The following is a 26,679-nucleotide window of genomic DNA, read 5'->3' on the forward strand; positions in this document are numbered from 1 at the left end:
GAGGGGGAGGGGAGGCGTCTGAAGAATGGTTCATTCCACCTTTCTCATCGCTTATGACGAAGCTGAGGGAGAGCAGGGCAGTGATTTACTCAAACCCAGGGGCATGTCTCCTAATTTTCTCCCGAGTGTCTTTCCCAGAATATCTCACTGCTCTTGTATAATGAGGACCAGGTTTATTTTTCATGAGAATAAAGGAGGTTCCAGGTAGAAAGAAGGCGTTTCTTGATGCAGAGTATCATTATACTATGGAGAGGAATGTTCATAAAAATGGGAATAAAAAAAAACCCTGTACAGAATAAAAGAGGTTATTCCTGGCAGTTGACTGAAAAGGCATGAAATCGTAAGAAGCTTGACTGACAGGCAACTGAATAATGTGATGAGATCAATCAAATTTTGGCTCTGCTGAGATCAAAAGAAGAGAGGAGAGTGGAGAGGAAAGAGGATGTCTGGATTTAACATTCATTTGGAAATCGTTTAGAAACCTGGAGATAAAAGATTTTCCAGAAATACTAAATGTGTGCTACTTAAAATTTTAGAGACTGAGAGACTTGTGCATTGTCAGAAGAAGTTACTAAAACACAGCTTCGTTTTTCATGTAATGAGATAAAATGCCCTTCTTCCATTGGTGCCAATTAGACCCTTAGTTCTTCCCATGTATCTTCCTTCAATAACAGGTAGCCGAAATCATGAGCAGCTCTTCAAGAGACAGACAGAGATGGACATTATGAAATAAATGTAATTGGGAGGCAATTTAAAGAAAAGAATTTTCCCATTGTCAGTACTACCAAGATTCTGTAAGACCGTGCACCGGTGCGCCCCTTGTCCCCCTCTGTGGACGGGCTGCTCACCTTCTTCCTGGGCCCGGACGTCGGTGTTTAAGTGCTGGGTGAGCACTGCAGGATTTTAAACTTGGAGTTCAGTTACCTGGGGCATTTTAGCTTAAATTAGAGGTATTTGTCAGCAAAGAGATTTTTGTGGAATCAGACTATAAAGTGAATGGAATATTATCTGTCTTTTGGTACAGTCAAGGATGACATTAGGAGTTGACATAAAGGAGAAAAAAATTACCATTATCACAACACAAGATACGTTCAGACATCATGCCTTCCCACTTTCACTTGGTTGGATTTGTCATGTGATCGTGTTTATGATTTATTGTTTTGTGATTGAAATATCAAGTTTTCATTCATGTAACAGAACTTGTGGTATTGCCTGTTGCTACTCTCTACTGAATTATTTCTATTTATTGGATAGTTATTCGCATCTAGGCCAGGAAACACTTCGGGAGGCAACTAATTTTATCACCTGAATTGATCATCAAAAGACACTGAGACTAAAAATGTGAACTCATTATACAAGGTAGTTTAGCAGGAAATAACTAACAATTATATTTCAGATTCAGGAGCTGCATCTTTTGAGAATTTAAATTTATTTTTATTTATCTTTTTCTTGTGGTGTTGGGCTTGACTCCAGGGCTTCCCACAGGCAAGGCTGAAGCTAAGCCACTGAGCTACATCTCCAGTCAAAGCTTTACTTTTTATAGTATTTTACTTATTAATTAATTTACTCATTCAGTCATTCATTTAGTGCCAGAGCCAGGCCTTGAACTCATGGCCTGGCTGCCTTGCTTGACTTTCTTGATTATACCTGGTACTCTGCCTCTTGAATCACACCACCTGTTCAGTATATTGCTGGTTGATTATAGATGTAAACTCCTGGTCTTTTCTGACCAACTTGGGTTTGAACCATGAACCTTTAGATCTCAGCCACCTAGGTAGCTAGGATTACAGGCATAAGCCTGCTTCATTGTTTATTTTTTAACTGATACATAAAACATGAAACACATTTTTCAGCAGGGTTTCCTGTAATGTTTTAATAGATGTAAGTATAGTATCTACAGTAAATACTTGTAGTAATATAGTAAATACATTATATTTAAATCTAGCTTTAAATCAGGTTAAAGGCCTCACTTATAGTTTATGATGAAAACATCCAGTATCCTTTCATGCAGTACTTTCAGATACGCAGAAAGCCGCTCACTACCTGTGGCTAGGTTTACTCCTCGAGGTGAGATGCGTTCAGGTCTAACCCTGGTCTGTGCAGCGGTGCTTGTGGGTTACACGAGCAGGAGCGTGCCTGTGGTCCAGTAGGTCTGTGGCAGCATCTCCACTCCTCCCCGGCCGTGCAGAGACCCCTGAAGCGGTCTGCGTCCGCCTCCCTCCACAGATGCGCCACACCGCACCCGCTGCACGCGGCCGCCACGGCAGTGACGAGGGAACGCTCGCGGCCGCCAGACCTGCTCGTGCTCCAGCCGAACCTCGTGAAAACTAAGTAAACTCACCCAGGGCTGTAAGCCGGCAAAGTGGAATGAGTGGATCTGGAGTGGCTGCATAGACACTAGCCAAGTCAACCACTAATAAACTTGACTAATAAAAGGACCCCAAGACCACTCCCCCCGCGTGCTCGTAAATGAGGGCTTGATTTCCTTCACGCCAGCCAGCCTGCAGATTTGGAGGAAAATAAAAGCCCCTGGTGTAACATAAAAAAGTTTCCGACAACCAGGAGATAAATTCTTATTTATTAAAAATAATTTCTCTCTTAGCATGAGGTCAATAGACTTAATGAAAAAATTCATGGTATGAACAATATTAAAACATTGTAATGACGGCCGCCGCGGAGGCCCGGGCGGCCGCCCTGGACCCAGGCTGCTTCCAGATGTGGATCTTTATCCAAACATCTCCGTGGTTCCTAAAATTAGGCCAGACTACAACGGGATTTAATATGTACTCGGAACCATACTGACAACCAATTTTAAAAAATGAATTAGTGCCTGAATAAAACCAAACACAAAGCTCAGCTGTATAGATGGCGTGGGGGGAGGGGCTCTGCGGTCAGCCGCCTGCTGTTGACTCAGTAGCGCCTCGGCCGCACCAACAAGTTCTTCTGGAAAACGTCTGTCCAAGACCTTCAGAAACCTAGTAACCCAGTGACATCTATGTGTGCTCGTGTATTTTGACACGCAAGCATCTACACATACACATAAAGACATGCATGCGTTTCTTTAATATAAAAAGACATTAAAGCAACACAGAGCGTTTGCGTCCACGGGTGTGGCGTGGACACGGGCCTCGCGGGAGCGCAGCTCTGCTTTGGGGCGGCTCAGCAGTGTGTGGAGCGGATCAGCCCCGCGGGGGTGAAGATGTGTGTGGAAACAGAGCAGCCGAAGGTGACGAGAGGAGCCGAGGTCCTGCTGCGGTGCTCCCCGGGGGCCCCGGCACGCGCTGCCCTTGGCCTTGTGGGCGTGAGCCTGGACAGATGGACTGCTTGTACCGCCTGGCACAGGACGCATAGAACGCAGTCGCGGGGACGCCACTGCCCGTGGTGCCCACGAGAACATGGGGAGAGGTGGCAGGAGGGGGTGCTCGTTCCCTGGAACGCGGGGTGGGCAGAGGGCTGTCGGGGGGGGGGAGGAGAGGGACAGTTCCCAGCTCGGTGCTTCAGTCGCTGTGGCGGGGTAAGTGTGCACCTAGCAACAAGGACTTTCTCTTTCATAGAGGCTAGCCATCTAAGAAACGCTGTGGCTTGTGGGGCAGCAGTCTTGGAAGTGAGATTCTGAGGCCAGGAGCGCCTGCTGGGAGGGCCTGGCCCCCACGACTGCGGTGAGAGGCAAGTCCACGTTTCCCCAGGACACGGGACTCCGACTTCCTCCTGTGTGCGCTTACATGGAGTTTTGGGTTTGCTGAAAACAACATGTGTTCAAGTTTGTAGTGCAAACATAAGCTTGGATATGAAATTTCTCATTAGATATTATGCACTAGAGAAGAAAAGGAACAATTTGTAAATCATATAACGTACAGCAAAATATCTTAATTTGAAATCTGTGGTGGGGACTGTAATCTTCTATGATGGCAAAAACATGCATGCAAACAGCACCTTGAAGGGCTTTGCAGTTGGCTAAAGGTCCAGGAGAGACCTGATTGTGTCCTCGGAGACTGGCAGAGCCCGGCGTTGGTCCTGTGGCCGGTGCAGGTTCCGAGGCCCCTGTGAACCGTGGGCTGCTGTCGGGGCGGCCGGGGGTTCCCTGGAAGATGTTGGAGGAGCAGCATCAGCACATGTTAGCTGTTAGCTGTTTGCATTTGTGCACTTGCTCCGGATGATGCTACAGGATTGAATTACAGGATATTTCAGGCAGAATCCTTTATTAGGATATAAGAGTTGTTCCAAAAGTGTCCATATGAAGGTGTAAAGCCGCAGTAAATTCATGACCCTCCACCTCCCTGTAGGAGAATGTGTAGGTGTATGAAGGGTTCAGGAACATCAGACAGACAGACAGACAGACAGACAGACAGACAGACACATTAGATATAATGTTAGGCCTATCAGTATCAAGATTGTTTGGCTCCTGGGTGTGGAAAGGGGAAAGTTTAGATCCATCTTTTCTTCTTAACTGACTCTCTCGGGACCATGTAATGTGTGAGTAAGTGATGCCATTCACCATGTCCACTAAATTATCCAGTTAGCAATCAATTCACGTGGGAAAGTGACGGCTGAACAAGGATAGAGAGAGTGTGGGAAGCATTGGAGAGACATTTCAGACAGGACCGACACCTGCCGGCGGCCCGCACCTCGGTGACCCAAGGCACAGCTGGCAGAGGGAGGGCCAGAGTCCCACGGCCTCAACCTCTTCCCTGTTCTCCACCTCCAAAAGGAAAGGCAGGAACAGACTCTCATCACGCCCTGCAGTGTTACTTCGTCTTTTGCTTCCTTGCAGCAGCTTTTGCTTATGATTTCAGGAGATTTTTTAACTTCTTGGTATAATAACAGTTAACAGGCCACCTATGCTCTTACAATATGTAAATGGAAGAAGATATAAACACTGGATGGTATTTTTAACCATGCCTGTTTCTTACTAATTTGGTCATAGAATGAAAAAGAAATCACTGATATAAAATGAAAATGGCTCTTTAAGTCAATACTAAATTACTCGTCACAGTCTTCAATAACAAGGAATTGACTTGAAGTGAGGCACCATCTGAAACTTACCTGTGCTTCTCAGCAGGGCTGAGTTAATGAGCACTGGTAATTGCTTTGGATTTCAACTCATACATCTTTCCACTTGAAAAACAGATTTCATATTAGTGTCATATTTTATGTTTACCCAATTACCTGACCCAGCAAGATTGAAAGACCATACCAAGGACCTACGAATACAAGCAACCATTTTAATAAATAGAACAGGCTTTCCTTTCTACAAAATATCTACCTTATTTTCAAATGGTTAAGAATTTGTTTTTTTTTTAAATTTTTAAAGAGACACGGTGCTTTGAGCAACTAAAAAGGATTATCCATATAATGTTCTCCATATTTTCCAAATTACATTGTTTACCTAGAAAACCATTGAACACTGTGGCTGGCATTAAAATTCTCATAATCCAGAGAAACTTTCCATGTGACCCTCCACTGTGTGGAGTCTTCCATCTCCTTTTCAAAAGTCTGATCAGAAAGAAAGGAATATGCTTCCAGACATTCTGTGCATTTTACCCCCTGAGACCATGTCTCTGGGGGTGGGGGTGCTTGGCACAGGACTCGGGCTCACACCCCCCAGAAGCTGCCCTGGGCTCCCCGGCAGCTTCCGCGTCCTCGGGCAGACACGGCCCCACCCGGACACACGTGCCTGTGGCGGTGGCTCGGCTGTGTGGTCCGCTCGCTGATGGCCTCCCGGGCCCCTGAACGAGCACACAGATCAGGCTGGCCTTGCTGTGCGCGACTGCTCCTTGGAAAAGTACAAGTTCTTCTCTTGCCCAGCAACAGCTCTTCCTAAGCTGCCCAAGATTAATTCCTCTGAAATACTTCCTGGCGGAATCCTTCTCTAGAACTGTGTGAGGATGACTCGGGGAGGAACGGCTGGATCCTAAGGCAGTGGCTGCACCGGAAACAACTTTAGAAAAAGAGGCGAGATGTGAATCCCTGCTTCAGAGACTGTCGGAAGGCCAAGAAAGGAGAGCCGTGGGCTGGGGCAGGCAGAGGGGAGGCTGAGCCCCACAGACAGCGGCGTGGGGCCGCCCGCCGCGAGTGCGCAAGTGCGCGGGAGCCGTCCTGAGCGGCCGAGTCCCACACAGGCCCCGTTTTAACCAAGTGACTTCACTGCTGGTCACGCTCCACAGTCAGTTTCTGTTTCGACGGACACTATGAAGAGGCCATTTACTCTCTATTACCCCAGCAAAATCCAGTAACTAACACTTCGCTTCGTGCTATTTCTTACTTAACCGGTATTCTCTTTCAATTCACGTATGTTTTCATCTTTCCGTTGTAATAAGCCGTCTTCAGGGGAGATACACAGGCATCACCTTTGCCTTCCTGTTGCTCACCTGCCTGGGCGCCTTCCCTCCCACCCAGCAGGGCCTCACTCCCCTCCGCCCCAGGCCCGCCTCCCCCCCCCCCCCCCCGGGGCCCCACCTCTCACCCAGGTCACCACTCTGGGTCTCCATGACAGTCATTCTGTTTCTGGTGGTTCAGGATGGCAAACACTTCTTTATTCATGTGCTGGCCATTTGTCGCACTTTATTTGAAAAGTATCTCGTTTTCCCGTTTCCTGACTGGAGAGCTACTTTGGCGTTTAAATGTCGGAGCTGTGAGTCACCTGCTAGGCGAGACTCAGCAAGCGTTTTCTCCCACCGGTGGGGCTTCTCGCTGCTGCCTGGTTCTTTTGCTGGGCAGAGCTTTTCCATTTGATACAGCCCCATTGACCTGTTCTCACTCTCCGGAGCCCTCCCTGTTCAGAAGTCTTGGCCTGTGATTGGATCTTGGAGTGGTTTCCTCTACAATGCCGAGGTAGTTTCAGAGTTTCCGGGCTTACGTTGAAAGGGCCCAGGATCCGGTCTCCGTCTGTGCGGTGTGGACACCCGGTCTCCTCAGCTCTTGTCTCGTTTGCAGTGTCTGTGCTCAGAACCTTTGTCAGGAACCAAATGACAGTACTTGCTTGGGTACATTCCTGGATCTTCTCATTCCATTCACTGGGTTAGATATATGCGTTTTTGGGTTTTTTGCTTGTTTTGCCACTTGGTAGCTTTTAAATGGTGGTGTCTTCTGATTTGTTGCCATGTTCAATGCACAAGTTTGTTAATACACCTTGCATGAGCAGGGGTTCACTAGTCCATGCCTTTTATGAGACCCATTTCCCCAAACAGTCCTGCCTTGTTGTCCCTGAGTGTACCCATTTTTGTCTCAAACTCAGGAGCCCGATAGAACTAACTACCCAGCTTTGATGTCAGGAAGCCAGCCAGTCTCAATTTCTATCCATTAAGTATGAAATGCTTTTACCATCAGGTTTTTCTTCCTGTTAGATGAAAATCAGCACATTTTTTACATCTTCCTATTTATCTGGCCTTAATGTTTCATGCCAAGGAATCAAATTCATAAATCATACACCTCAACCTCCCAGTATGATAAACATCAATAGAGGGAATTTTTATGCTGATCATGAAAGGAATGTACATCACTTTATGTAACTCTTGGTATCATTTTAACTTTTATAATGCCTGTTGTGCGTTAAAATGTTTAAATTAATCATTCTTCCTAATTAAAAAAGTTCTTCCCTAAATTTGTTAACTATCTCAAGTTCCTAAGGCAGAGATTGTTTTTTTATATTAACCTGATTCAAATAAATTGCAGTTTAACCCTAATTCAAATAAAGTTTATTTGAACCTGATTCAAATAAATAGTGGGACAGTAATTTGAGGGCCAGAAATGAATCTAATGGAGCGGGATATCTGGCTTGAAGAAGTTAGCACACAAGATTAATAGCAATGAATGATTGGACTGCAGTTTGTTCAATAGATGGTAATCTTATAGGATTAGAGAAAGTTACTGATAAATGAGTCAATATGTATTGGACACCCACTGGCATTAAGGTGTTTTTTAATTATTATCTGTGGTGCCATCTGACAGAAACACACAAATTTGGCAGTGGTTATGTGATGGTGCACTTCGCTTGAATCTACACAGGTATAGATGGGATTGTCTTTGGGTGAGCCCAGCCTGTCTCCGGCCCCACAGAAACCGCCCGTGTTCAGTGCTTACCTCCAGCCAAGTACTGTGGGAAGCACTTCACTTGTGTGCAGTGTCTGGTTTAGTTTTTTCCAGAACCCTTCTGGAATCCTAGCTATTGTCCTCATGTAAAAGATGTATTGTATGCAATCCTGATTTCTACAGATTTCCTACTGGTTCACACCAGACCTGAGGACAGGCATGGGGCCATAGAGAAATATGCAGGTGCCCCTTTCTTCCAAAATATTTTAATAAGACCCTCCCACATCCAAAGCCAAGCTCACTGAATCCTTTACAAGGGTGCCGCCGTTGGAGCACTGCTGATCACCAGCCATGCCAGCTGGCTCACAGCAGGCTTTGAGCTGTGGCCAGACCCCAGCTCCTCCTCCAGTGGATTCCTGCGTCCTGGTCCCCTTCAGCAGGCTAGTCCTGCTTCACAGCCTTGCACACTGCCGGGCTGTGTGCACGCTCCCCGTGGCATCCTGACTGTCCCCCCCACCCCCCTGCACTCCTTCACACACGGCGCTAAATGAACGAGGGCAGGCAAACAAGTAAGCGTAAGACAGAGAAACTGCCCAGGGTGCAGGTGTTGAGACTTGTTTTAAATCAGCCTAGACTAGTTGTACCAGGGTTTGCTTTCCTGTCCATCTGTGTGTACAGTGCTCGAACCTTGATCAGACTCACCTCCACCACTGCCCCACCCGCCCCCCCCACACCAGCTCCACAGGCCTCTGCTCCAGTGCCACGCACACACCCCCCACTGCCACCAGCGCCCCAGACAGGACTGCTCTGCATTCCTATTTTCATTCCTTAAGTGTATGCTAATTATTCAAGTCTGCTCTTGATTGTTTAAGTTTTTTCATTTTAGAGTTTTTAAAAATATATTTATTGGCACTTGTAGCTTATTTTTGCATAGACATTTCATGGATTGGCCCATTATGCACAGTCTTAAAATAAGCTTTCCAGTTCAGGCATTTCAGCAATCTGCATGAAAGACATTTATCTTTTGAGAATATCATGTGATGTTGTAGTTAAATTTTTAGGAACTAAGCAGTAAAATCTCCATATGCACTTTGTCAAGCCAAAACCAAGTGGTGCGCTATTAATATAGTAGAGATTTTAATATTAAAGAGAGACAACCACTTCACCAAGAATGTATATTTCTTGAACATAACTTAACTGCCTTGAAAACTTTAGTAGGTATGAATATCTCAATTTTTATTTTCAGTACAGAACAAAGCTAGTGCTCTTGATTTATAATTTACAAATAGAGAAGCAACTCATTTTAAAATTCTTTAGTGTTTTTCTCTATGCACTTTAGAATTTAATTATGGACTATAAATTAAGAAAGCCTTTATAAAAGAGCCAAGCTTAGATGTTATTAATATTTTTCATTATATTACAAAATGGACACATACATGAAAGACATTTGGAAACCCTTCAGGAGTTTTATCAGCACCACAGCCACGTGGTTTAAAGGAAACGGCTCTGCGGGGCCGCGCAGGCACGCCATTAACAGTGACGGGAACCCACATGCCGGAGGGCAGCGGCAGCGGGGGAACTCAGCCCCGCACCCACAGGAGCCCAAAGAAGTGCCAACACAGAGCGCTCGCTGCCCGTGCAGGGCGGCCGCGATTCACTTCAGTGTGTCACACTCAGTCCCTTCAAAGTGGGTGGGCAAATAATCCGGAGTTGGAAAATTCAGATTCCTTGTTTATTTCTGGCAATGCAGACCAGCGTACTTTTACATGGATCCTGTGTTTTTAACAAGCTTTTGTAACCATTCACCATTCACCAGAAGCCACATAGAGTAAGTTTGCCTGCACGGAGTGCCCAGTGCCCTTGGCCAGCCCTCCTGGAGGGGACAGAAGATCTGCCCTTTGTCCTTCTTGATACTGCCTCTGGGGGAAGTTACCAAGGGAACGTCACCAGCCATGGGCTATTACAAGGGCTCAAACTTGAACAAGATACCTTGCATCTGATTTCAGAGATGGTTCTCCCCAAAACAGATGGATTGTAATGTTTTCTTGTGATAACCTCTAAACACAAAAGTGAGTCTAGCAGGTGAAATGTCAGAAATGAACAAAGACAGCCACAAGTGGACTTGGAAACGCTCAATGCCAAAAAACACGTAAATACTTCTAAGGATTCAAATAGTAGATGCTTAAACTCTGTAAGTGTATTAACAAGATGATAAGGGAAGTACAGTTCTTAATACTAAAGACTGACAGCTCCTTCTGAAAGTTCAATTATGTTCAAAATTCAGCTTTCTACACCTGACTTTCCCCGTTGACTGAGACAGTCCACCTGCAGCACCTGCTTGGGGAATCTCTGGCCCTGGGGCCAGCTTCCTCCAGCAGAACTCAGCCTCCTCATCTTTCTGCTTGTCGCTGGCCCCCGCGGCTCCCCTCGCCTCCCTTTCACGTGTTCTGGAGTGAGGAGCAGAGATTTAAATGAGGTCATCATAAAGTGTTTGCTTCAGTCCCTGGCGTGTGACTGATGCCCAGCAAATGATTGATTGTCGTTTTATTATTAAAGACTCTGTTTACGGTCACTGGCGCCAGTGGGCAGGACTCTCCCGCGAGAGGCCATGTTGTGCTCTTGTTCATTTCCTCGGCATGACCTGGTGCCAGTGTGTGGTAGAGGACCAGAAAACCCTTGCAACAAAACCGCTCATTCTCGTCATCAGCTTGAAGTGCTAAAATCGCCAGCCCCTGCTGATGTGCCTAGAGCTCTGCCTTTCAAGATGCAGCCAAATAACCAGCGTCCCGAAAGCCCCTCCCCCACTTCCCCACTCCCCCATCCCCCCACCTCCCCCCACTCCCCCCACGCCTGCCCGGTGGGGCGGGGCACCGTGCTGGACGCCGGTCCAAGCCCAAGGACGCCGCAATGGCTTGTCCCTGCCCCGCTCCGCGCGCCCACCTCCTCACCTGCACCGCTTCGCTGCGTCTCCTGCCTAGAGAATTCTCCGTGTGTCCTGGCTTAATTAATTGCTAATTGGGTAATGGATGGAGTTGGGGTGTTATGAAATTAATTACTTTATTTTCTCTAGGGATACTAAAAACAAAAGAGACAACATGTTCAGCTGGTGCTGAGGAATATTCTCATTCTGTGTTGGGTCTGAGTTCATCTGTGTTGGCGCTGAGGCTTTTTACATATATATTTCAATCTCCCAGATAAATCCAGTGTTCGTTCTTCTTACTGCAAAACTATGAAGACTGTGGCAGATCATTCATTTAACTCCCTTCTGTCACTGATCTTCCTTACTAAATAACGTGTGTGTGTGTGTGTGTGTGTGTGTGTGTGTGTGTGTGTGTGTGTGTGTGTGTGTGTAACGTCTCTGCTGGCTCAGCATGGTTCACGGGGTTCAGAGAGGACAAAGCCCCAGCACCGTGGCATTGGCTTCCTGCCACAGGGTGCGAGTCCACTGCGCCTGGCCAGTAAGTGCGGCTGACGTTACCCTGCGGTGGCTTTTCACCTCGCGTCTGGGTTGAGGACCTGCAGTGTCTGTCGGAACTCGAGGCTGTGCCAGCGTCCTAGTCGGTCACCTGCTGAGTCCGGTCTTCTGCTCTCTGCAGCTGGCCCCGCCTCAGGCTGCCCAGGACGTTCTGGGTCTGGTGGGTTGTGATGTGGTCACCATCATCTGGACCGTCGTGCTGCTCATGGGGTATGGGCGCCTGCCCCGCCCGAGCACCCTGACTTCACACTGGGAGTGTTCACAGCACAGGACTCACTGAGCACTGTTGGCCCGTGGGGTTTGGAGGCCCTGTGAGGGGAGCAGGGGAGGGGCTGTTGGATCACAGTGTAATTATGCATGTGTGTCAACACCATGGCGCACCCCCCCCCCCCCGTAGAGCAGTGTAGGGAGGAGGAGTGCAGGGGGGGAGGGGCGCGGGGGGAGGGGCGCAGGGAGGAAGCAACTCCAGGGTCTTGTTCCCACAGCACACCCTACGGTTCTTGTAAAAAGCGAACCTGGGCTTCACTGCAAATCAGCCCCATGGCTGCCGCCACCGATGGCATGAGGGCCCCGTGAAGAGTCGCCGTGGCACCCTGGCCCAGCCGCCTTCTGGCTCCGTGAGGCTGTGGGTGCGGGGCACCCGTGACACCCAGCAGCAGGGCTGTGGGCAGTGTGGGAGGTGTGCCCCAGAACAGGACGGTCCCGGAGCCTCTGGGGAGACATCACTGCCTAACAGGCTCCTTAACCGGGAGTCAATTAAGAGCTGGTGTTTGCAAAGTGCTTTGCTGTCATTGTTTACCCTTTGGTTCCCTCGGCCCTGGCTGTCGGCTTTCCCAGCACGCGGGGATGCAGGAAGCCTTACTGACTACGGACAGACGGACGGGCTTCGTCTACAGAGCCAGAAATCCGAACCCTCCGGGGATTCGGTCTCTGCATCCCGCCCTGTCAGCCACCGGGCTGAGGTGGAGGGCCGCGTGCACACGCATGTGGGCCAGCACAGAGGGCTGTGCCGATCCCGGCCACCCCCGGGGCCTGGGCCTGCGTCCCGCTCAGCTGCTGCCCAGCGTCAGAACAAGACTCCCTGGATCCGGAGCGTGGGGTCGTGAGCTAGTCCCGCACGCACCTGCACACAGCCCTGCCGCCCGAGAGGGGGCGTTTCTCCTGCTTCCTTACTATCGGGGACCGCGGGACGCGGCCGCAGGGCACGCGAGGCTGGGTTCTGGCGGCGGGAGCTTTGCCGCCTATTTTGTGTAAATCTACATTGAGTGGTGTTTTTCTTAATAACCTAGTAGAGCCACAGTTCATTCACACAGGAGGACGGCCTGGCGGAAGAAAATACACAGTGGGGATGCAGGTGCTGATGTACTAAACACTTGGTGTGTAGCGGGAAAGCTATGAGCCCAAAAGCAGCAGACGGACGCGGAGTTCCGGAGGCGCCACGCCGCGCGGACGGTTCGACGGCAGAGGCGGCGTCCACAGCCCGCGGCTGTCCTGGGGATCGGCTGACCACCTGTGCGCCTCCTGGTCTGTAAAGGGCCGATCTACGTGTAGATGAGTCTCTCTTCGTCTACACAAATGCAGCTGCTTTCTATCCCAAGGTGGCTGGTGTGAGGATGAAAAGAACGTGTTCCACTGTGGGCTCCGTCCACGAGCAGACCTCACGAATGGCGCCGTGTGGCTCCGGGTCCTCCATTCGCAGCAGTGCAGTCGCACTCAATATCAACTGCAGGCAAAGCGGGGGCGGGGGGGCACCTGCCTGTGAGCACGAAGCCCGAGTCCAGTCCCTACAACCACCAGAAAGAAAACAGTTACGGACAGCTTTGGGAGAAGTCAGAGGCCGAGGTGGAGGCGTCTGGCACAGTCTGACGTGGATGTGCAGATATGGGGTTAGTCTGCACACCTGAAACAACACCAACGCGATGCCCGCATCTGGAGAGCAGGGGCAGGGGCCCGGGAGAGGCACCGAGGCCGAGAAAACCCAGACCGCCAGGCCCCCGGAGGGGGAGTGAGGACCGGCCGGCGGGCAGAGGGACAGACAGAGGGAAGGAGGGAGGAGGAAGGGCAGAGAGGGACAGACGGAGGGAGGGAGGGAGGAGGGAGGGCAGAGAGGGACAGACGGAGGGAGAGAGGGAGGAGGAAGGGCACAGAGGGACAGACGGAGGGAGGGAGGGAGGAGGAAGGGCACAGAGGGACAGACGGAGGGAGGGAGGGAGGGAAGCGGGGCTTCCAGGATGGTGAGCCGCCTAGGAAGCAGGGGAGGGGGCGCCTGTGCGTGGATGCCGTGAAGTGGGGCTTGCCGGCGACCAGTGACGGCAGCGGCCGTGTGCCTGGCCTTGTTGGGGCCGAGATGTCTTGTAATGAGTTTTAGAAGCAGATGCGAGGGACAGGCGGCAGGAGGACCTGGCTGAGGGTTTCTGCTGCAGGGGGTCTGGGGAGGCAGGATGGTTGCTGAAGGAGGGAGGGAGGGAGCTTTTCCAGTGGAGGACTCTGGGGGGGAGGGGGGCCGTGCCCGAGACCTCCCCTGGTTCCCTGAGAGGATGGAGGGGCGGGCACCGATCTGCACCCTGTGCCCCGGGCAGGCGGGGGTCATCGGGTCTGAGGATTCTGAGGAGACGCTCAGGCCAGCACCTGCCTCCCAGAGCACGAGGTCAGCAGGTCAGGAAGGGGCGCTGCAGCCAAAATGGTAGAGCGCCAGCCTTGAGCAACAATCCTCAGGGACAGCGCCCAGGCCCTGAGTCCAAGCCCCATGACCAACCACAAACCACGCCATCTCCTAGAAGGTTGATTTTACCCGTAAAACACGCGTGCCTGAGGGTGTGGTGAGCTGGCCTGTGACCCCTGCATGCAGGGCAGAGAGGGCACACCGGCTGCACGCTGAGTCTCAAAAACACAGAGAAAAAGAAAACAGAAAGAAATGCATTAATTTTGAATGACTTAACCACAAAAAGAGTTTTCCAATAAAAGTAATAGCAGAATGAGGTAATAAAACTGTAAGTTTCCGTCCATCTGACTTATGAGAAACGGTAAAGGCAACGGCACTGAGCAAACACTTAAAAATCAGAAGCCAGCTGGGCCCTTGCGTGGCCAGACGGTGGTCATGATAGATACTCCGGCGTTACGACGCTCAAGTTACGTCATAAGACGGCAAACCCTCCCCATCGGTGGGGACTCGCTCATTTCCCAGAGGAGCTGACTGGCCAGTACATTCTTTCCTGGCAGCAGTATGAAAGCATTCGATTTTCAACAGGAATGGATTATGTAGAATCGTCAATAATTCTTTCCAAAATTTCAACATTAGGTTTATTTCCTTGAGGTGAAGGAAGTGCTACTTATGACCAGAGTTTACAACACACGGATCAGACATGCGGGTTGGCTCTGCGTAGTATCTTTGCTGAAATGACCTGGCGAAGACACATAGACGCGCCCGTTGTAAAAGCCAGGCGATTTTTCTGATGATCAAATGGCCTAAGTGCCAACCTCTCCTTCCTGAAGAATGAATGCGAGAGTTCCCAAGGGCTTGTTGATGGATTCCACCCAGCACCTGAGTCACCTCCTCACCTCCCGAGGGTGCTGAGGGATGCACATTTCTTGAGTTCCAGCGGGGCCAGGCGCTGGCAGGAGTCTCACAAGGAAAGGGGATGCGGTCCACAGAGCGATGGAGCCCCGCATGGTCCTGGAAGTGCTCTGCTCTGAAGTCATGTGCTCCAGCGAGCTCTGCGCAGGGGAAAGGCCACCGGCATGTGACGTCCTGCATCAGAACTGGAAAGAAACTGCAGACGGGAAATTAATTTACTTCCTGAGCTTTCACATTAACGCCTGTATCACTGGATGGTACTCTCCTGAGTTAGTGACTCTTTGACTTGTTACCATGGCAACCGCTGACCTTAACTAGCCACCTTTGTAGTTCTCTACAGAATGATTACTAGTAGATGCTCAGTGGTTCGAGTCCATTTAATTAGTCCTAGCAAGCCAAAAGCAGCACCTCCAGTTCATTAATCCTTTAACTGTAAAAGATGTGTGATGCGTGGATGCAGGCCATGACCTATGATAAATTTTTTGGGATTGAATAAATACCTATTTTCTTTCTTTTTTCTTTGTCAGTCCTGGGGCTTGAACTCTGGGACTGGGTGCTGCACCTAAGCGTTTTTGTTCAAGGGTAGCGCTCTACCACTTGAACCAGAGCTCTGCTCCGGCTTTCGTTGGTTAATTGGAGATAAGAGTCTCACTCATAGACTTTCCTGCCTGGGCTGGCTTCAAACCATGGTCCTCGGATCTCAGCCTCCTGAGTAGCTAGGATTACAGGCGTGAGCCACCTGCCCCTGACTTAAATGTGTATTTTCTATGGTGTCACTGGGACTTTATACTCCAGAGCAGGACTGGAGACTAAGGCCCCTTTCCAGTGGTGTTTAGTGGGGAACTGCCGTCTGAGACATGTGCAGTGACTTGGGGAGCGTGGGTGCAAGTTCGAGGCCAGCCTGAGCATGGAGGTGGAGAGAGGAGAGACTCCACCCCAGCCGACGGCAGGGGCCGTGGGGCCTGCCTGCAGTCCCCAGCAGCACAGGGGACCGACGTCCAGGACCACCAGGGCATAAAGCGAGGCCCCCCTTCAAACAAGGGGCGCGCGTGGCAGAGCACCTGCCTGGCAAGTGCGAGGCCCGAGGTCACGCGCGCCACTGTCACACTCGAGAGCACACTCAGAAGTAGAAAGGGGTTTGTGCTCTCTGAAAGACACAGAGCTGCTGCTCCTTTCGCACGATGGAAGGCCAGCGTCTCCGATTCACCTCCAAGCAAGCCGCGAGTTCACACAGGCGGTTCCTCACGGCGGATGCTAATTACGTCAGGAAGAACTTTTTAAATTAACTCCGGCTCCCCTCCGGGCTCCCGTAAGTAACATAAGGCTGTTCTGAATCCGTGGGAACGCCGCCCGCGCGCCGGCCCAAGGGGCAGCTGGCCGGTGAGGGGCGCAGCGCACCGAGACCCTGCCTTCCTTCTCCTAGGGCTTGCCGATGAATCACCTCAGCCTAGAAGGCTGCGGTGTAAACAACAGAAAGACAGGGGAAGCCGTTAGACTGACTTCCTCACTGTCGAGTGAAAGGAATTGCGTTGTAGTGAAATGGCTTGCTCACGGCACACAGCCAATGGGGCAGGAAAAGGGTTGGACCCCACAAGTCCTGCTTTCTGCCTTGCTGTTTTTTTCATGAAGGAGTTTGTAACTGTGCCACAGTGTAAATTTGTGTCATCTTCAACTATTCAGAGTACGGCTGTCACCCTGCCCAGCCCGCCCGACAGTGTCCCACGCCACACCAGCTCGCCCTGGGTCCCCACAGGCAGACGCGATGCCAAGCCAGGGGCTCCCCAAAGTTAGCTGAGCTCACAGGCGGCGCTGCGCCTCACCCTGCCTGCAGACCGTGCGGAAGGCCTCTCCAAGCGCCACACCGCTTCTGTTTAACAGGAAACTCGTGCGTGTTCGGGACTCGGGAAGCCTCCCTTCCGTGGATACAGAGAACTCGAGTCGATGCATTTTGTGAAGAAAATTGAGATGACAAGTGAACCGGGGGGGAGGGGGGGGAGGGGGGGGAGGGGGGGAGGGGAGGGACAGCCCCACCCAGGCTCTCCCCTGCAGGCAGGTAACCAGGAACGCTATCGGAAAGCGTTCATCCATCTTCCTGTAGAAGGAAACGCGTGTGCGCGGCCGAGGCAGGACTGCGAGGCCCGCAGCAGAGCTTCCCGAGCCCGAGGGCCAGCGCTGCCCTGCAGACACGGCTCGCCATCTGCTGAAGCGTGCCAAGGAAGGTGCCCCACGAAGGCGATGGCCTTTCAGCTGAACTGCCCGGCCAGGGCCGCTTGCCATCGGTCTCAGTCGGGGGTCTCCCTGACAGGGCCCCACTCCCCGCCCTCAGCGCGCCTCCCCGACCCCGCTCAGGGTGCCCACCGCCATCCCCGGGCCCCACCGCCATCCCCGGGCCCGACCACCCCATACTCCGCATGTGGAGTGCAAGTCTGCCTCACTGGGCAAAGGTCTTTACAAAGACACTGCAGGGAAAAGAAACTTCCGGGCAAATTCAGAGGAAAAAAAATAATAAAGCAGACAGATGGAGTCGTCCCAGGACCATTGAAAAGAAAGGAGGTTAGGAAGGCGGCCTGGAGGGAGAAAAACCCTCAGACCTGGATAAATAGGCAAAGTATCACAAGGCCAAACCAGTCTCCTTATTTTTATAGATGTAGGAAATGAATGAAGCAGAGACTTAAACTAAGGGTCCGTTGACGAGCTCCGCCAGACACAGCCTTTGCGCCCTGACCCTGTCCACAGCGCCACACCTAAGATTCAACGAAGTGAAGTCATCTGCTTACTGCTCCACCAGGGCGTGAGCTGCGTGGCTGAACAGCCGTTCTCTGAGGGAGAATAAATAAAATGTATTCTTGAATATTAAAGAGCTGAGCTGCGGTCAAGCTTTCTAATTAGGTCAGCATAATTTAAAACGGACTGAAACGCGTCTCAGGTGGGAATAGCAAACGGTGGTGATTTTGCCCTGGACGGTACCCCTGGGCCCGCAGTGGTTTGTGGAGAGCCCGGGGGCGGCGGGGGGGCTCGTGTTCACCCTAGGGCTGGTCGACGGCGCCGGTCCTCGGTGCCACCGCCCGCAGCTCCCCGTGGGACTGCGCTGGTGGCGAGCGACTGGCGACCCTCCCCAGCACGGGGCCGACGGGGCTCCACCCATGCCAGGCGTTGCTTCTTCTCCAGAATGTTCTCCACAGCATGTTCTGTTTTAGAGGCCACTCCGTGGAAAGGTGTTGAACCCACCTCGAAGTCGCTCCCAAACCATTCATCTGCCTTCATTGTGTTTGGTTTTAATTTCTTTTTCTCAGAGAGATCAATTTCTCATTAGTGCTAAGCCGAACGCTTCCAGGGGAAGATGGAGAAACGTATTTGGTGGAGACAAGCTTTATCAAATTCAAAAGCCTAGAAGAGAAAAGTAATAGAAAATAGAGAAAGATCCTGTGAACACACAGTTTGCCTCTAGCTGTCAAGTGTTTTTCAAAAAGTGGGACCAGCGGAAGAGTGCAGGGTGCTCAGCGATGGGGGGGAGGGGAGGAGGGAAGGGGAGGGGGGATGGGAGGGGGATGCCGCCCAGGAAGGGCTGGAACTCCAGCACCAGGGGCCACTCAGGTGCCCCTCCCCCCCCCGCTCAAGGAACATGTCCACACTCGTGTGTGCGTGCTGGAACACCGAGGAAGATACTAGAAGGACAGAGAAAGACTAAGACTGTGTGCATGCACAGATGCTAACTGCGCTGAGAACAGTCCTCACCGGCCAGCGGGGGGGGCCAGGGGGACGCCAGGGAGTGCGCGCTGGCTAAGGATCCTGGGGAGGTGGGTTCTGGGGGATGGGCTACACGGGGGAGGGTGGGTGTGGCCCGTGGGAGTAAAAGGATGTGGACGTCTGAAACTAAGTTGGGAAGCTGAAGCCAGCGCTGTCACGTCGGAGTCTGTCCACGCCGTGGTGGGGAGGAGTCCGTGGCGGTGGGGTCTGTGGGTTCCAGGGCCGGGTCTGGGGCTCCCCCCTCCACCCCCCTCGGTGCGGGCACCGGCGCGCGCCCTCCTGTGCTCCAGAGCGGGGGCTGCGCGGTGGTTCCCGGGCCCGGGAGCAGAGCACAGGCGCGGAGGGCCGGCCCCAGGGCTTGTGAACCACCCGCGTGTCCACGTCGGAACGGGTCTGGCTAGAGGTGGTCGTGGGTAAAGCCACAAGGTGACAGGGCGCGGCGCGTTTGAGATGTGGACGGACGGACTCAGGCCTCTCTGGTCTCTCTACAGTTCCATGGTCCCAGCAGCGCGCACGCGCACGCGCGCACACGGGGTTCTCTGCAGTGTGCGTTGAGTGAGCGGCTGTGGGTGACGCGAGAGGCTGCAGCGGCGTGGGTGACGGTGGGTCCAGAGGACAGAGACGGAGAAACCACTCAGCCGAGCGCCGGGGCGGCCGGCACACAGCCTTCACGGGCGGCACACAGCCTTCACACACCGAGCCCGGGCGGCACACACGCCTTCACACAGCCAGCCCGGGGGGCACACACACCTTCACACACCCAGCCCGGGCTGCACACACGCCTTCACACAGCCAGCCCGGGCTGCACACACACCTTCACACACCCAGCCCGGGCAGCACACACGCCTTCACACACCCAGCCCGGGCAGCACACACGCCTTCACACACCCAGCCCGGGCAGCACACACGCCTTCACACAGCCAGCCCGGGTGGCACACAGCCTTCACACACCCAGCCCGGGGGGCACACACGCCTTCACACACCAGCCCGGGCGGCACACAGCCTTCACACACCAGCCCGGGTGGCACACAGCCTTCACACACCAGCCCGGGCGGCACACAGCCTTCACACACCAAGCCCGGGCTGGCCACCACCGTCTCCGCGTATGGGAAGCGGCTCGCCCTTGTACACTGCACAGCACAGACTGTGCCTGGGAAAGAGGGCGAGATGCTGATTTAACTTCGCCACACTCTCTGGTCCTTCCGCACACGCCCCTGGCCCTCACTCCTGAAAGAAGCGAGTGTGAACCGGCACGCAGCACCTCGCCGAGCCCGGCGGCCGGGAGGGGGCACCGGCGACGTGATTCACCGGGCCCAGGGGTAGGCAGGGAAAGAGACCCGGCACTCACGAGATTTGAAATCCACAAACTCCTGTCACGATGAGCACACAGGAGAATGTGTCAACCTCATTTCCCCTGAACTTCTACAACGTTTAAGAATTCTTTAGGTTTTCACCTTTACGGGAAAATGAAGGTCCACTTTGAGCAAGGGTCTTGTGGGGAGCGAGGGCCTCGAGCTGACCACATCCCAAGCTTAGAGAGAGCCGGAGAGGGGCTGGGCAGGTGGCTCAGTGGTAGAGCGCTTGCCTGGCATGCATGAGGCCCTGGGTTCGATTCCTCAGCACCACATAAGCAGAAAGAGGCCAGAGAGTGGGTCACCTCCTCGTGTCCTGGGCCAGGGGCAGCAAAGGGAGCGCCACAAATCACCTCTCGCTGGGAACGATTAATTTTGTGTTCTGGACTCGTCCCCCTCTGTGCTTTTTATGCTGTTTCTTTTTATATTTGAATTTTAGGTCACTCTTGGCTTGAGGTGAAATAGTAAAATACTGCCAGGTAGTTACAGCAGCCCACTGTAATCACCAAATTCAGGGGTCACCTTTCCCCACAGTTTTAAAATTGGCTGTCACCAGCTGTCACAAGAAAAATGAACCCGCAGCCCTCGCTCCTCTGACCGTGAGAAGAGCCGCGTGCGTGGCGAGCGCGCAGCGTCTCCCGGGCAAAACCTCCCTGGTTTCACCCCGCGTTTGCCACGGCCCTTCATCTCGCTTTATTCCCGACACCGAGCAGTGCTGGCATCCTTCAGCAGAGCCGCGTGTCTCTTCGTTGATTTGCAGTAAAAGAGGAAAAACCTTTTTTAATAATTTTCAGAATAGCTATTCTTCCAGAGGGAAGCCTGCGGATCCTGAGCGCGTCCAGGGCGGACGAGGGGGCCTACGCATGCCGCGCAGAGAACAGCTTTGGCACGGCCGAGATCCTCGCCTCCCTGTGGGTCAAAGGTGAGGAGAGGAGGCTGCGTGCGGGGCGGGGGGAGAGGGGGCACGGGGGGGGCGGGTACCTGTGCGCGCGCATCTACACGGATGCACAGTGCATTGCACTCCCAGCTCCCAGCCAGCTCCCCAGCATTGACACGCACTAAGAGGAGGAAACCCATGGTTGGTAGAAATATTCAAATTCTGCCTTGCCAGAACGATTGAAACGATAACACCTCAGGAAGTTTCCTTCCCGGCCTCAGCTGCTCAGGCATGCAGTGCGCAGCCCGGCACGCTCTGAACCACGCGCGGTGTGGGGACTGTGGGGAGGGACTCCCCCCCGTGACATCAGCAGCCGTCGGGGCTGGTCTGCTGCCCATCGGGTGTGGGACGCAGGAGCTGGCCGGAGCCGGCCGACTCCGGTCTGCAGCCTCGGACTTCACACACATTTATGTTTCAATAGAATGAACATTATGTTCTTCATTTTCTAGTTTGAAATTAGATGCCCAGAGTGTTTTTGTTTGACAGCTAACAAGTGACATAAAATCTTGTATCTCAGCGGCAAAATCTCTTCAGGTCACAAAGGATATTTTTCACAACAGAGGTGTGTACCTAATTTGATTTTATTTCACCACCAGGTTCCTTACAGAAAATCGCATTAGGCTATGAAAATATTTTTGAAAATTAGGTCCAAAAATTGCGATGGGAGTGGTGAGGGTCAGCACTTGCAGATGTATGCACTGCTGACAAGCTGTCCGCCGAGGATGCCAAACCGGTCATTTTTCTCTGTCTTTGGAAATAAAAATGTACTGTAGACAGCCACAGTGGAGCTTAGAAAAAGAGCAGACGTTGAGGGGAAAGGTCAGAATTGAAAAGATCTTCACCCCGTCCACAGGGCTCCTTCCCCCTCCTTGGAGCCCGTGGTCTTTTGCATAATGAAACGATGCTGCTGAATACACCACCATTTTAGACAACACAAATATTAGTTTGTCGTGAGTTAGACAGAACGTGCCCTAACCTTCCCTCCTCTCTGAGCTGGGAGGACGGCACGGTGCCTGTCTGCGCCGAAGCCGGGACTCGGCGGCCTGGCCGCACGGCGCACGGCTCCGGCACCTCTGGGACGCCCGGGGACGCTGGCGCGCTAGTGAGCATTTTCCCAGGCCCCGCTTAGGAAGACCGTGGAGGCGAAGGGGTCTTTTCCGTGGTCAGGAGCGGTGTGTTCTCAGCTGGCTAGAGTCCTGCATGGAGGAGAACGAGAAGAGCCACCCTCCGCCCCTGGGAGCGCTGGGCCCTGTGTCTGCGGGCGCACACAGGTCCGGCCCTGAGGAAGGCGAGCCCTGCTCCGTCCAGCGCACTTCGCATGCCGCACTCCGCCCTGCTCACAGCTCTACCGGTCCTTGCTGAGCTGCTCTGAACCCATCAAATGGCTTTTGAAACTATGGGTCAATATGTTTGCTTAAGAAACATTTCCATTCGGCGTTATTGTCTTTCTTACACCTCAATTAAACCAACCACAAGCAGCAGGTGCTATTTCATCAGCGGAAGGATGGCTTCTGCTCCTCTGCCTGCAGAGGGCGCCGTGGAGCCCAGGGCGCAGGGAGGACTGTGCTCCTCCTCCACGGAGATGGCTGGTGGGCGAAGGAAGGTGCTGCCCTTGCCTTTCAGCCTCTGGGCAAGGGCCTGGCCCTGCACTTCCCCTGAGACGCGCAGCACTGGTCAGAGCCCCTTTTGACTACTTGAAGGGCCTCCTCCGGCGGCCAGAGCGGCCTCCACGCCTCTCATTTCCACGTGAGCTGCTGCATCAGCTGCAGCTCTAAATCAGTTGTGCTGCACCCACGGGTGAGCACAGCACCCGCCCCCCTCGAGAGATGCCGCCTCACCCAGTCCCCCGTCAGCAGCCCCAGCCCCCGAGCAGTCACGCCATGCACACCCTCCGGTGTTTGCAGCTAATCAAATGGGATTGCCGGCGGGTGGGGCTCATCCAGGTGCTCTTCCTTCCAGAGCCCACGAGGATCGAACTCACTCCCAAAAGGACGGAGTTAACCGTGGGAGAGAGCGTCGTTCTGAACTGCAAAGCGATCCACGACGCCAGCCTGGAGGTGACCTTCCACTGGACGCTCCAGGGACAGCCCATTGACTTCGAGAAAGACGGCGGGCATTTTGAGAGCATCAGGGCTGTAAGTGCACGCTATTTATTACTTTTGCATCAGGGCTGTAAGTCTGCACACTATTTATTACTTTTTGCGTAATGATTTTAGAAATGTTGACTCCCATAAGAATGTTTTGTCCATGAAAAGCTAAGGAAAGTACAGGGAAACGTCAATGCAATCAATTACTGTCTTCCTACTGTGTGATGTCAAACTAAAAATAGTGATTTGAACCGTCCGACCCAAAGAATTTGGAAATCCATTGTGAGTCTGTGCTCTGCCGTTTTGCTATTGCGAGGGTTACACGTTCTTCTCCGCAGTTCTCTGACGTGGCCTCTGTGTCCTTTAAAGAACTGTTAGAGTAGCTAGCAACCCGTCCTTCTAAGGAGCAGTAGCTGAGGGAGGACCGTTCGCTTCCCACAGCCTCCCGCCAAGCCTGCAGCCCGGCCTCAGCGCCACAGGCCCTCAGACAGCTGTGGACACGCACGTTTCTTGTACCATTTTACTCGTGTGTCTACATGGCAACCAGCAAAAGACAACCTAACCCACTCCCCCGCCACAGAGACACAGAGCCCCTCCCCATGACTAGCTGGCAACGTAAGCGTGCAGCAGTGCCAGGGAGCCAGAGAGAGGCAAGGGAAGGGGGGTGGGGCGGGTCTGGAACTTTCCATGATGCTCGGAGAGTGAGAGCCAAAGATCCATTTGAAAATGGTGTCGCTTATTAATAATGTCAGGCCTCTTCCTCAACACCTGGAAATCCATAGGTCTCCCGAGCCCGAACATTCAAACTCATTTGGGATTAGAATTTAAGATTCTGTGAAACACCAAAAAAGCCCTGGGCCGAGAGGACTTCCCAGCTGAATCCGGTCGGTGCCTGTCAGCTGCGTGAGCCCCACGCCCCAGGCACGAATTCACCCCACAGTGAGGTACAGGAATGACCCGCCCCCCGCCTCGCGGAGCCCCTTCTGCTCTACACCCCAACAGTCTCATGGTGAAAGAGTAGAGAGGAGCACTCTCTGCTCATTTGCCAATGTAACCAAAACTAAACCTTTTCATCTTACTTTACCTTGTAATGAACAAGAGAAACTCAGGAAGAAACAATTATCCACAGCGTTACTCACCTCATTAAATACACCCCGATGGTCTGGGCTAAGTTCTATGCAAAATATTTGGACTGTGGCTTTCTTTCTCCCTAATTGACCTCACTTGATCATTTTGTTTTAGAGATTTTGTAATAGCATGAAGTAGAAAGATGTGGTGCAGAAATACCATCAAATATAGATTGTCTCGGTCTTTTCCATTTGAGCTGATTAGATGCATAAAGGATTTCTAAAATGACTAAAACCTGCCATAGAAATAAGCTTTCTCCAAAATTCTACCCGGAAAATGAATGAAGGTGGTTGTGAGAACTTTTGTTCTTGCCTTTTTACACATTCCTCTCAGTGCCGTTCATTTCTTAGACGTCTCTGATCTTTTTCACAAACACCTGCTGCATCCCTGTGGGCATCGCGCTGGATTCTCACCTTTGACAGTGCAGACCGGGCCTTGCCCTGGCAGAGCCCGCTCAGCACACACAGCCACGCCAGCCAAGCTGCCTGAGACAGCAGGCCCCAGCGCGCCCACTCTCCGCACAGTAAAATGCTGTCCAGAGATACGCGACCACCCGACTCTCCCGCACCTCCAACGTGGCCTCCCCTTTCCCTGCTTGCTTCAAATACTGGTGGGCTTGGGCTGGCTTCGGGACCCAAGATAGGTTAGGGAAGGGCAGCAGAGAGCTCCCTCCATCTCCCTGCCCTCTGCGGGAGGGAGGAGGGGGAGGTGCTGTGCTTGTGAATGCCCTCTGTCCACGAGGACAAGAAATAGGAGTCTGCAACACAGAGAGGAAGAGCAGAGCTCGGAAATCCAAGGAAGCGTAGCTGATCTGCTCTGGGCTCCGAAGGAGAAGCGTCAGGGACGGAGGACTGTCGGCTTAGAGTCCAGCCACAAGGCCAGCGGGCCCCAGGGACACAGAGCAGAACACACCTCTGACAGCGGTGCTCCCCAGACCCCACTGTAGTGCTCCCCAGACCCCACTGCAGTGCTCCCCAGACCCCACTGTAGTGCTCCCCAGACCCCACTATAGTGCTCCCCAGACCCCACTGTAGTGCTCCCCAGACCCCACTATAGTGCTCCCCAGACCCCACTGTAGTGCTCCCCAGACCCCACTGTAGTGCTCCCCAGACCCCACTGTAGTGCTCCCCAGCTGACAGCGGTGCTCCCCAGCTGACAGCGGTGCTCCCCAGCGCTAACCGCAGTGCTCCCCAGCTGACAGCGGTGCTCCCCAGCGCTAACCGCAGTGCTCTAGCCGGCTGCCGGGCCGCACAGTGGCCAGCAGAGCTCCCATGGGCGCAGTGGTGAGGAGGAGCCCCAGGGCGGAGCCGCTGGGCAGGTGGGGAGGACGGGCGACTCTGTGGGGGGAGGGGTGGAGCAGGGGGCGACACAGGCCCCACTGGAGCACCGCCACGCCCACTCCTCAGAGACTCCACTGTGTGTGTGACCACCGACCCTCCTCCTCCTCCCCCTCCTCACTGACCTTCCCCTTCTTCCTCCCCCTCCCCCTCCTCCTCCTCACACTGACCCTCCTCCTCCTCCCCCTCCTCCTCACCCTCCCCCACCTCCTCCTCACACTGACCCTCCTCCTCCTCCTCACTGACCCTCCTCCTCCTCCCCCTCCTCCTCCCCCTCCCCCACCTCCTCCTCACACTGACCCTCCTCCTCCTCACCCTCCCCCACCTCCTCCTCACACTGACCCTCCTCCTCCCCCCCCCTCCTCCTCCCCCTCCCCCACCTCCTCCTCACACTGACCCTCCTCCTCCTCCCCCTCCTTCTCCTCACCCTCCCCCACCTCCTCCTCACACTGACCCTCCTCCTCCTCCTCACTGACCCTCCTCCTCCTCCTCACTGACCCTCCTCCTCCTCCCCCTCCCCCACCTCCTCCTCACACTGACCCTCCTCCTCCTCACCCTCCCCCACCTCCTCCTCACACTGACCCTCCTCCTCCTCCCCCTCCTCCTCCTCACCATCCTCACTGACCCTTCTCCTCACCCTCCTCCTCCTCCCCCTCCTCACTGACCCTCCTCCTCACCCTCCTCCTCCTCACCCTCCTACTCCTCACTGACCCTCCTCCTCCTCCTTACCCTCCTCCTCCTTCTCCTCTTCCTTACCCTCCTCCTCCTCACCGATCCTCCTCCTCCTCCTCCTTACCCTCCTCCTCCTCCTCTTTACCCTCCTCTTCCTCACCGATCCTCCTCCTCCTCCTCCTTACCCTCCTCCTCACCCTCCTCCTCCTCACCCTCCTCCTCCTCCTCACCCTCCTCCTCCTCACTGACCAACCTCCTCACACCGACTCTCCTCCTCCTCCTCCATCGCCCCCCTCCTCGTCCTCCCCCCCTCCTCTGCGCTGATGCTCACAGGCAGATCGC

The 26,679-nt window shown here is 53.2% G+C and overlaps 1 protein-coding gene across 4 annotated transcripts in view; it reads left to right on the forward strand.

The window, feature by feature from the left end:
- Positions 1 to 26,679, forward strand: part of LOC138809815 (contactin-5) — a 463,911-nt gene that overhangs the window by 376,312 nt on the left and 60,920 nt on the right. For all 4 annotated transcript variants that reach the window (XM_069996830.1, XM_069996838.1, XM_069996810.1 and 1 more), the window contains exons 14-15: positions 20,971 to 21,098; positions 23,073 to 23,248. In XM_069996830.1, coding sequence (XP_069852931.1) covers positions 20,971 to 21,098; positions 23,073 to 23,248 — 304 coding nt within the window. The remainder of the gene's footprint in view (positions 1 to 20,970; positions 21,099 to 23,072; positions 23,249 to 26,679) is intronic.

Source organism: Dipodomys merriami, unplaced genomic scaffold (assembly GCF_024711535.1).
Source record: "Dipodomys merriami isolate MVZ:Mamm:240054 unplaced genomic scaffold, mDipMer1.0.p SCAF_103, whole genome shotgun sequence".
NCBI classification, from domain to species: domain Eukaryota; kingdom Metazoa; phylum Chordata; class Mammalia; order Rodentia; family Heteromyidae; genus Dipodomys; species Dipodomys merriami.